Source organism: Pagrus major, chromosome 1 (genome assembly GCF_040436345.1).
Source record: "Pagrus major chromosome 1, Pma_NU_1.0".
Taxonomy (NCBI): domain Eukaryota; kingdom Metazoa; phylum Chordata; class Actinopteri; order Spariformes; family Sparidae; genus Pagrus; species Pagrus major.
This window is the reverse complement of record NC_133215.1, coordinates 513224-525286: the sequence shown is the minus strand read 5'-3', so window position 1 is coordinate 525286 and position 12063 is coordinate 513224. Positions and strand designations below refer to the sequence as shown.

Genomic DNA, 12063 nt, shown 5'->3' with positions numbered 1-12063 from the left:
GTACACTGTTGGATTTTTTTCTCTTTTTCTTTTTTCATTCTTGCATATCTCATTGGTGCATGCTGTGTTTGATATATACCCGTACTCATTTCATGTCTCTGTAATGGCTATTATGCACTGCACATTTGTTATATTGAGAAAACGTCAATAAAAAAGATCTTGAATTAAAAAAGAGTTCAGTCGTTGTTAAATGTGTTTAACAGTCGGACACTCTTAACTTTCATAAACTCGACCTCACAGCCTCATTATACCTCAGATGAACACGGGTCACAGGCACTTCCACACAGTGACGCTCACTTAGTTTGAATTAGTGGGAAACCTTTGACCTTTGACCTTTGTGTTGCAGGTGAGGCAGCTGCAGGAGGACGCGGTCCGTCTCCAGTCGGCGTATGCAGGAGACAAAGCGGATGACATCCAGCGGAGGGAGAGTGAGGTGCTAGAGGCCTGGAGGAGTCTGCTGGAGGCCTGCGACGGGCGCCGGGACCGCCTCCTCGACACCGGGGACAAGTTCAGGTTCTTCAGCATGGTCCGGGACCTGATGCTGTGGATGGAAGATGTGATCCGGCTCATCGAGGCCCAGGAGAACCCCAGGTACACACAGTCTGCTGCTGTCTGCTGGACTGTAAACACAGTCTGCTGCTGTCTGCTGGACTGGAACCTTTCACCTGATAACAGCTGTGATAAACGTGTGTGTGTGTTCAGAGACGTGTCGTCAGTGGAGCTGCTGATGAACAACCATCAGGGCATCAAGGCCGAGATCGACGCCCGAAACGACAGCTTCACCGCCTGCATCGAGCTCGGGAAAGCCCTGCTGGCCCGGAAGCACTACGCTTCAGAGGAGGTGAGGCGGATTACACAGATACTTACACTGAGGAAATGTAACTAAGTACATTTACTCAAGTACTGAAGTACAAATTTGAGGTACTTGTACTCTACTTGAGTATTTCCATTTTCTGTTACTTTATACTTCCACTACATTTATGAGATAACTTTAGTTACTAGTTACTTTACAGATTATATTTTTAAATTAATTGATTTTTCTCATCAATCAGATAAAATCAGTGATTGTGATGATCAGCTGACGCACATTTTATACATGTTAATATATGGATCAGTTACTTTACTGATACTTCACATTCAACATCAGATACTTTAAGACTTTTACTCGAGTACTCTTCATATGACTTTAACTTTGAGTAATATTTTAACACTCAATTTTGACTTTATGATCAACATGACTGTTGGTTACTTACAGTAATAGAGTATTTACAGGTGATGTAGTGAGGTGAGTGTGTGACTGTAGTGAGGTGAGTGTGTGACTGTAGTGAGGTCAGTGTGTGACTGTAGTGAGGTGAGTGTGTGACTCTACTTCAGTTCGTTGTGTTTGTGTCCAGATCAAAGAGAAGCTGCTGCAGCTGACTGACAAGAGGAAAGAGATGATTGACAAGTGGGAGGATCGATGGGAGTGGCTACGACTCAGTAAGACTCACACACTTCCTGTTTGATTGTTCTGTATGGAACCTCAGACGGGGTCAGAGGTCAGAGGTCAGAGCTGCGTCCCTGCAGCCATCAGGCTCACAGATGATTAAAGGTCGCAGCCGAGTGGACGCTGCAGTGATGAGTCAGCGCTGATGAAGGCTCCTCCGGTCCTCGCCGACCTTTAACAAAGATGACTGAGCTTCTTCTCAGCCGACCAATCAGGAGACGCTGCAGGAGGTTTAGTCAGGCGAGCTCATCGGATCCAAACGGAGCCTCCGACACCAGGAGCTCAGTCTGCAGCGCATACAGAACCAACACAGGTCAAACTGTCCAACAGAACACACAGAACACACAGAACACAGAATACACAGAACACAGAACACTGAGAACACACAGACCACAGAAAACACAGAGAACACTGAGAACACAGAACACACAGAACACTGAGAACACAGAACGCAGAACACTGAGAACACTGAGAACACAGAACACACAGAACACAGAGAACACAGAACACACAGAACACTGAGAACACAGAACGCAGAACACTGAGAACACAGAACACACAGAACACAAAGAACACTGAGAACACAGAGAACACAGAACACTGAGAACACAGAGAACACACAGAACACAGAACACTGAGAACACTGAGAACACAGAACACACAGAACACAGAACACAGAACGCTGGGAACACAGAACACATAACACAGCACACACAGAACACAGAGAACACGGAGAACACGGAGAACACAGAACACAGAGAACACGGAGAACACAGAGAACACACAGAACACAGAGAACACTGAGAACACAGAGAACACAGAACGCTGGGAACACAGAACACATAACACATAACACACAGAACACAGAGAACACGGAGAACACGGAGAACACAGAACACAGAGAACACGGAGAACACAGAGAACACAGAGAACACAGAACGCTGAGAACACAGAACACACAGAACACAGAACACTGAGAACACAGAACACTGAGAACACGGAACACACAGAACACTGAGAACACAGAACACACAGAACACTGAGAACACAGAACACAGAGAACACAGAACACAGAGAACACAGAACATACAGAGAACACAGAACACAGAGAACACAGAACACACAGAGAACACTGAGAACACAGAACACACAGAGAACAATGAGAACACAGAGAACACAGAGAACACTGAGAACACAGAACAGAGAACACAGAGAACACAGAACAGAGAACACAGAACACACAGAGAACACTGAGAACACAGAACACAGAGAACACAGAACACACAGAACACACAGAACACTGAGAACACACAGAACACAGAGAACACAGAACACACAGAACACACAGAACACTGAGAACACAGAACGCAGAACACTGAGAACACTGAGAACACAGAACACACAAAACACAAAGAACACTGAGAACACAGAGAACACAGAACACAGAACACTGAAAACACAGAGAACACTGAGAACACAGAACACAGAGAACACACAGAACATTGAGAACACACAGAACACAGAGAACACTGAGAACACAGAGAACACAGAACGCTGGGAACACAGAACACATAACACACAGAACACAGAGAACACGGAGAACGCGGAGAACACGGAACACACAGAACACGGAGAACACGGAGAACACAGAACACACAGAACACTGAGAACACAGAGAACACTGAGAACACAGAGAACACAGAACGCTGAGAACACAGAACACACAGAACACAGAACACAGAGAACACTGAGAACACAGAGAACACAGAACGCTGAGAACACGGAACACACAGAACACTGAGAACACAGAACACACAGAACACTGAGAACACAGAGAACACTGAGAACACAGAACACAGAGAACACAGAACACACAGAGAACACAGAACACACAGAGAACACAGAACACAGAGAAAACAGAACACAGAGAAAACAGAACACACAGAGAACACAGAACACAGAGAACACAGAGAACACTGAGAACACAGAACACACAGAACACAGAACACACAGAACACAGAACACACAGAGAACACAGAGAACACAGAGAACACAGAACACACAGAACAATGAGAACACAGAAAACCCACAGAACACACAGAACACTGAGAACAGAGAACACAGAACAGAGAAAACACAGAACACTGAGAACACAGAACACTGAGAACACTGAGAACAGACAACACAGAACACAGAGAACACACAGAACACTGAGAACACACAGAACACTGAGAACACAGAGAACACAGAACACACAGAACACTGAGAACACAGAACACAGAGAACACAGAACACACAGAACACTGAGAACACACAGAGCACAGAGAACACACAGAACACACAGAACACACAGAACACTGAGAACACAGAACACAGAGAACACAGAACACACAGAACACACAGAACACTGAGAACACACAGAGCACAGAGAACACACAGAACACACAGAACACTGAGAACACACAGAACACACAGAACACACAGAACACACAGAACACAGAGAACAGAGAACACAGAACACTGAGAACACACAGAACACTGAGAACACACAGAACACTGAGAACACAGAACACACAGAACACTGAGAACAGAGAACACAGAACAGAGAAAACACAGAACACAGAACACTGAGAACACAGAGAACACAGAACAGAGAAAACACAGAACACAGAGAACACACAGAACACTGAGAACACACAGAGCACAGAGCAGAGAACACAGAGAACACAGAACACACAGAACACTGAGAACACAGAAAACACACAGAACACACAGAACACTGAGAACAGAGAACACAGAACAGAGAAAACACAGAACACAGAGAACACAGAAAACACACAGAACACACAGAAAACACTGAGAACACACAGAACACAGAGAACACTGGAGGCGTCGACCTGATGAGTGTGTCGTCAGTTCAGTGGAATCTTTTGTTACAAGACGTTTGAACCAATCACATCCTGCATGCACAGCTAGCGTGCTAACAGCGTTAGCTCACTGAGGGTTTCAGAGCGGTGTGACATCATCACTCAGTCGGCTCGTGTTGATGCTCACTTCCTGTCTGAGAACAAAAGTTGACCTTTATAAGCGCCATATCTCCATAGCAACGAAACGACTTCCTGTTTACACAAAGCTCTGAGGAAATAGGCGTAGAACAGAAATACGATTAATAATCAAAACAATAACAAAGTGTTGATGTGACGGCGTCTGACTCCCCCCTCCTCCCCCTCCTCCCCCTCAGTCCTGGAGGTGCACCAGTTCTCGCGGGACGCGGGCGTGGCCGAGGCGTGGCTGCTGGGTCAGGAGCCCTACCTGTCCAGCAGGGAGATGGGTCAGAGCGTGGACGAGGTGGAGAAGCTCATCAAACGCCACGAGGCCTTCGAGAAGTCTGCCGCCACCTGGGAGGAGCGCTTCTCCGCTCTGGAGAGGCTGACTACGGTGAGCACGGGGGGACAAAATGGAGTCATGGGATTCACAAGAAACTTAAATTACTTTTCATTGTATTACAAACTTAAAAACTACTGGTCTGAGAAAATAAAAACATTTTAATTCAAATTAAAGAAATGTGTAGTTTAAAAACTACAAAAAGACTTTCTACAAACTGTGTGTGTGTATCTGTGTGTGTGTGTGTGTGTGTATGTGTGTCTGTGTGTGTGTCTGTGTGTCTCTGTGTGTGTGTGTGTGTGTGTGTCTGTGTGTGTGTGTGTCTGTGTGTGTGTGTCTGTGTGTGTGTGTGTGTGAGCAGCTGGAGCTGCTGGAGGTGAGGAGGCAGCAGGAGGAGGAGGAGAGGATGAGGAAGCCTCCGTCTCCAGAGCCGGTGGTGGTGGAGCAGCAGGAGGAGAGTCAGCAGCAGAGGTGATGATCACAACAGCACCTGGTGGACGTCAGAGGAACTGCAGCTCTGACCCACTCAGTAATAAAGTGTGTTTGTGTCTCTGCAGCGGCATCACTCAGAACGGACTCCCATCAGACCAGGACTCTCCTCGGGTCAGTACTCACTCCAGACTCACGTCCACAAGGATGACAACATGGAGAAACCTTTGTAGTCCTGTTTGTAGTCCTGTTGGTAGTCCCGTTGGCAGCCCTGTTTGTAGTCCCATTGGTAGCCCTGTTTGTAGTCCTTTTTGTTGTTAATTTCTGTTTCAATCACGTTATTTATTAATTTATTCAGTTAATTCACTCAGCTGGTAGAGCAGACTTGCCATGCTCAGAGGCTGTGTCCTTGCTGCAGCGGTCCAGGGTTTGAGTCCGACCTGCCTCCCTCATCCCGTGTCCTGTCATGTGTCCTGTGATTTGGCGGTGTGAGTCGTTCATAGACATAAAACTCTTCCTGGTTATAAAATGGACATGATGCAGATTAAACACACAGCAGTTTGTGACGTCAGACCGTCCATCAGCTGTTTGAGCCGCTGTTCCATCGTCATTGGCTGAGGGCTCGTGATGTCACAGCGGTACAGGAGTGATGTCAGACACAGCTACAGTTCTTGAAATGATTCGGATGATAAATTTGAAGAAATGATCTGTAACATTTTCAACCTTTGTTCTGTACGTTCTGACGTTACTCATGAGATCCTCAGGTTCACTCGAGGTCGCGCTGCGGTTCATCTGGTCACCTGAGAGGAAAACATTACCTCGTCTGAGTCACCTCACAGATCTTCATCAGTAATGATGGTTGTTTAACGATGAAGACTACAACTCCCACGATCCCACGCTGCTTACACTTATAGTTTTGATTGAGTGCCCCCCTGTCGTCAGCTGCGCACCTGTGTGGTATTTCATTAACGCTCTTCAAACATTATTCATTAACGCTCTTTAAACGCGGCCTCTGTTCAGGACGGCGTGGACGGAGCGGACCTGGTGAACGGCGTGGCCGAGCGCAGCTCCAAGGAGCCGAGTCCCGGTGGCTCGCCGACCACCGGCAGGAAGAGTAAAACGAGCCAGTCGTCCACGCTGCCGTCCAAGAACCAGGACTCGTCCTCGCAGCTGGAGGGACTCCTGCACCGCAAACACGAGTGGGAGGGGCATAATAAGAAGGCGTCCAACAGGTAAACACAAAGATCCTCTCCTGCACAGAGGTCTCACTCCTCTCTGACCATCAGCTCACCCCGCTGCTCTGTAATTGGCAGATCATGGCACAACGTGTACTGTGTCATCAACAACCAGGAGATGGGCTTCTATAAAGACAGCAAGGCGGCGGCTCAGGGGGTCCCGTACCACAACGAGGTGCCCATCAGCCTGAGGGAGGCGACGTGCGACGTGGCGTCAGAATACAAGAAGAAGAAACACGTCTTCAAACTCAGGTGATGAAGTCTTAATGTTGAGCTAGTGATGATTCAAAGCACACTGAAGAGTTCATTATTCGTTCTTTAAAGGTTCTTTAAAGGTTCTGACCACAGTCACATGTTTAAGGAAAGACTCATTTAAACCAACACACACCTGAGAGCAGCTGAGCAGTCAGATTACTGAACATGAGCTGTGGAGAGCAGCCACACACTGGCAGTGTTGGTTGCTGTTCAGTGTATCTGTAAAATGTGACATGTTTAGATCAATAAAATGTTTCTTCTTTCATAAATTGAGTGTAAATGGTGAAATCAGTGTAAACAGTGTGTTCAAACAGCTGCTAAATGTTGGCAGGTCAGACTTTAGCACTTTAGACACAGAAGCAGACAGGCTGGTGCAGCCATGCTGCCACAAACTGACACTTTTTACAAGGAAACACACAACTTACTGTTTTCATTTAATGCTGAATTTACAAGAAGGAGACAATGATTCAGAGTCTGTCAGAGACAGAGTTTCACTACGTTATAAAGTTTGTTTTAACTCAACAACTCTTAAAATCACCACATTTGTTAAGGGAGTCTGGTGATGCTGTTCACAAACATTAGCAGGTAGCTGCTGACTCTTCACTTCCTCTCTTTGTTTCAGACTCGCTGATGGAAACGAGTATCTGTTCCAAGCCAAAGACGAAGTAAGTTTGGATGTTTTTTCCTTCAGTGAAATTCAGATGAAACAGATGTTTGGTTCTGTGGGTCCGAACTGGATCATGGTGACTGTTATCAGAGCAGCTGTCTGACCTGTGTCGCCCCCTGCAGGAGGAGATGAGCACCTGGATCCAGGCCATCCTGAACGCCAACGCTGACGGACTGGGCAGCAACCCCGGCACGCCGGTGTCCGGGCGCGCTCAGACGCTGCCGGCCGCCGTCACGCTCACCACCGAGTCGAGTCCCGGCAAGAGAGAGAAGGACAAAGAGAAGGAGAAGGAGAAACGCTTCAGTCTGTTCAGCAAGAAGAAACAGTAGAAAGTTCAACAGGCTTTGGTGAAACGAGTCAGTGACGCACGCTCTGACGGAGGACGGCTGCTGCACCTCCTCAGAGCGTCCGTCCAGGTCCGAGCTTCATGAAGGTCTTCAGCAGAGGAAACCTCCGATACTGCACATTATTACTGAGCTGACCCGACCCGACCCACCCCAACCCGACAGGTGGCCGCAGCGCTCATCTGCCTCTGAGAAGACCTTCCTTAAGTTTGACTAACGAGCAGCCGCTAACTCTCCCACATTTCTAAAAACAGACTCGTACGAGTTTAAATAGGTTAAATCTTCAACGCTCCACACGTCGTGACATCACCGCTGATGTCACAGTGACATCACCGCTGATGTCACAGTGACGGAGGTCAGCGGCTGCAGAGAAAGTTTCACCAGAGCGTTTGTTGTCGATGCAGTTGTTGTTTTTTCTTCCTTGTGTTTGATATTTCGTTTCCTTCGTGAGCTCTTCTGTGACGAGACGACGATCACCGAGAGCCGCGGCCGCACGTTGTGATGTCACCGTTCAGTAAACGACGATGAGTCAGCGCCGCCTCTCTCGCTGTTTGTGGTGGCGTCAGCGGGGAGCGCACGCTCGGGTCGTTTGTTGATTACGATTTTATTTTTCTTACATTTTGTTATTTTTCTACGTTTGAGTTGCAGGTCTGAGTTATTCCCTCAGTTTTGTGAGGTCGTCCTCAGAGACACCGACTTTCTTCCTCTGCCGTTCAGAAATTGGACCAACAGTGCTTTTTGTTTTCTTTATGTTTTGAAACAGCCAATCACCTGCGAGGAGGTGTGTGATGTAGAAATGTCACTGCATGCTTCAGAAACTCACCTCAGACTAAAAGTTCTGTTCTCTTTGTTTCTGACACGACTCCGATCAGAACCATGTAAAATAAACACTACAGAGTCCATGTCCAGTGGTACACCTTCAGACAGACAGACAGACAGGTAAACGGACAGACAGGAGGACAGACAGGTAGACAGACAGACAGGAGGACAGACAGGTAGACAGACAGACAGGTAAACGGACAGACAGGAGGACAGACAGGTAGACAGACAGACAGGTAAACGGACAGACAGGAGGACAGACTGGTAGACAGACAGACAGGAGGACAGACAGGAGGACAGACAGGTAAACAGACAGACAGGTAGACAGACAGGAGGACAGACAGGTAGACAGACAGACAGGTAAACAGACAGACAGGATGATGGACAGGTAGACAGACAGGATGATGGACAGGTAGACAGACAGACAGGAGGACAGACAGTCAGACAGACAGACAGTCAGACAGACAGACAGACAGTCAGACAGACAGACAGACAGACAGACAGGAGGATGGACAGGTAGACAGACAGACAGGAGGACAGACAGTCAGACAGACAGACAGTCAGACAGACAGACAGACAGTCAGACAGTCAGACAGACAGACAGACAGTCAGACAGACAGACAGACAGTCAGACAGACAGACAGATGAAGGTAGCTTGCTCGCCGTCGCACTGCGCTGCGTTCAGATTTCCGGCTCTTTGATACTCGTGTTGCTGCGTTGCGTCACTGTATATCTATCGTACTGAACATGTGTGGAAGTTAAACACAATCAGAGCTCATCTATAGAATGATCCAGAACCAGAACCAGAAGCTGAGGCTGAATATTTAACAGAACTTAGACCATAAAGCTTTTCTCATGTATGAACCTGCACCTGTAGACTTTAAAGCTCTCTCTCTCTCTCTCCCTCTCTGTCAGATATGTGCGATGTCATTAAAGCTTTTAAACTTTACCTGTCGTCTCAGATCATTGTCATCTTCATCATCGTCATCACCTGCTCACACATCAGCACCAATCAAACCACAGCTCCTCTCGAGCTCAGCAGCACATACGCACGTCTGAGGGACGAGACTACGGAAGCCCTGAGGGGCCAGTGAGGAGTTTCTCTTGTTTCATGTGAACCTGAACTTTCTCTCACACATGAAGAAAACACAGTGGTTCTTCTCTGAACCGTCACAGTTCTGACCCAGTCTGAACACATGTTCACCTGACTGCAGCAAACCACCTGAAGTCAGTGTGACAACAGGTATCAGAACCAGAACACGTCTGCTGAGGAGTAACACCACTGAGTGTGACTACACACAGCTACAGTAATACTACACAGCTACAGTAATACTACACAGAGCTACAGTAATACTACACAGCTACAGTAATACTACACACAGCTACAGTAATACTACACAGAGCTACAGTAATACTACACAGCTACAGTAATACTACACACAGCTACAGTAATACTACACAGCTACAGTAATACTACACACAGCTACAGTAATACTACACAGAGCTACAGTAATACTACACACAGCTACAGTAATACTACACAGCTACAGTAATACTACACAGAGCTACATTAACACTACACAGAACTACAGTAATACTACACAGAGCTACAGTAATACTACACAGAGCTACAGCAATACTACACACAGCTACAGTAATACTACACAGAGCTACAGCAATACTACACAGAGCTACAGTAATACTACACAGCTACAGTAATACTACACAGCTACAGTAATACTACACAGAGCTACATTAATACTACACAGAGCTACAGCAATACTACACAGAGCTACAGTAATACTACACAGCTACAGTAATACTACACAGAGCTACAGCAATACTACACAGAGCTACAGTAATACTACACAGCTACAGTAATACTACACAGAGCTACATTAACACTACACAGAACTACAGTAATACTACACAGAGCTACAGTAATACTACACAGAGCTACAGCAATACTACACACAGCTACAGTAATACTACACAGAGCTACAGCAATACTACACAGAGCTACAGTAATACTACACAGCTACAGTAATACTACACAGCTACAGTAATACTACACAGAGCTACAGTAATACTACACAGAGCTACAGCAATACTACACACAGCTACAGTAATACTACACAGAGCTACAGCAATACTACACAGAGCTACAGCAATACTACACACAGCTACAGTAATACTACACAGAGCTACAGCAATACTACACAGAGCTACAGTAATACTACACAGCTACAGTAATACTACACAGCTACAGTAATACTACACAGAGCTACATTAATACTACACAGAGCTACATTAATACTACACAGCTACAGTAATACTACACAGCTACAGTAACACTACACAGAGCTACAGTAATACTACACAGAGCTACAGTAATACTACACAGAGCTACAGTAACACTACACAGAGCTACATTAACACTACACAGAGCTATATTAATACTACACAGAGCTACAGTAACACTACACAGAACTACAGTAACACTACACAGAGCTATATTAATACTACACAGAGCTACAGTAACACTACACAGAACTACAGTAACACTACACAGAGCTACAGTAATACTACACAGCTACAGTAATACTACACAGAGCTACAGCAATACTACACAGAGCTACAGTAATACTACACAGAGCTATATTAATACTACACAGAACTACAGTAACACTACACAGAGCTACAGTAATACTACACAGCTACAGTAATACTACACAGAGCTACAGTAATACTACACAGAGCTACATTAATACTACACAGAACTACAGTAATACTACACAGAGCTACAGTAATACTACACAGAGCTACAGTAATACTACACAGAACTACAGTAATACTACACAGAGCTACAGTAATACTACACAGAACTACAGTAATACTACACAGAGCTACATTAACACTACACAGAACTACAGTAATACTACACAGAACTACAGTAATACTACACAGAGCTACATTAACACTACACAGAACTACAGTAATACTACACAGAGCTACATTAATACTACACAGAGCTACAGTAATACTACACAGAGCTACATTAATACTACACAGCTACAGTAATACTACACACAGCTACAGCAATACTACACAGAGCTACAGTAATACTACACAGCTACAGTAATACTACACAGAGCTACAGTAACACTACACAGAGCTACAGTAACACTACACAGAGCTACAGTAATACTACACACAGCTACAGTAATACTACACAGAGCTACATTAATACTACACAGAGCTACAGTAACACTACACACAGCTACAGTAATACTACACAAAGCTACAGTAATACTACACAGAACTACAGTAATACTACACAGAGCTACAGTAATACTACACAGAACTACAGTAATACTACACAGAGCTACATTAATACTACACAGAGCTACAGTAACACTACACACAGCTACAGTAATACTACAC

The 12063-nt window shown here is 45.6% G+C and overlaps 1 protein-coding gene across 4 annotated transcripts in view; it reads left to right on the top strand.

The window, feature by feature from the left end:
* The window catches only part of LOC141013040 (spectrin beta chain, non-erythrocytic 1-like), a 39401-nt gene extending 29833 nt beyond the window's left edge, over positions 1-9568 (top strand). For 2 of the 4 annotated variants that reach the window (XM_073486778.1, XM_073486862.1), the window contains 10 exons: positions 347-591; positions 703-841; positions 1395-1479; positions 4728-4924; positions 5232-5341; positions 5428-5473; positions 6320-6531; positions 6613-6786; positions 7412-7454; positions 7579-9568. In XM_073486778.1, the coding sequence (XP_073342879.1) occupies positions 347-591; positions 703-841; positions 1395-1479; positions 4728-4924; positions 5232-5341; positions 5428-5473; positions 6320-6531; positions 6613-6786; positions 7412-7454; positions 7579-7785 (1458 nt within the window). In that variant the 3' untranslated portion in view covers positions 7786-9568. Of the gene's footprint in view, positions 1-346; positions 842-1394; positions 1480-4727; positions 4925-5231; positions 5342-5427; positions 5474-6319; positions 6532-6612; positions 6787-7411; positions 7455-7578 lie in introns of all 4 variants that reach the window. The other 2 variants (XM_073486612.1, XM_073486694.1) reach the window with 1 other exon arrangement.
* Positions 9569-12063: the final 2495 nt, after the last annotated feature.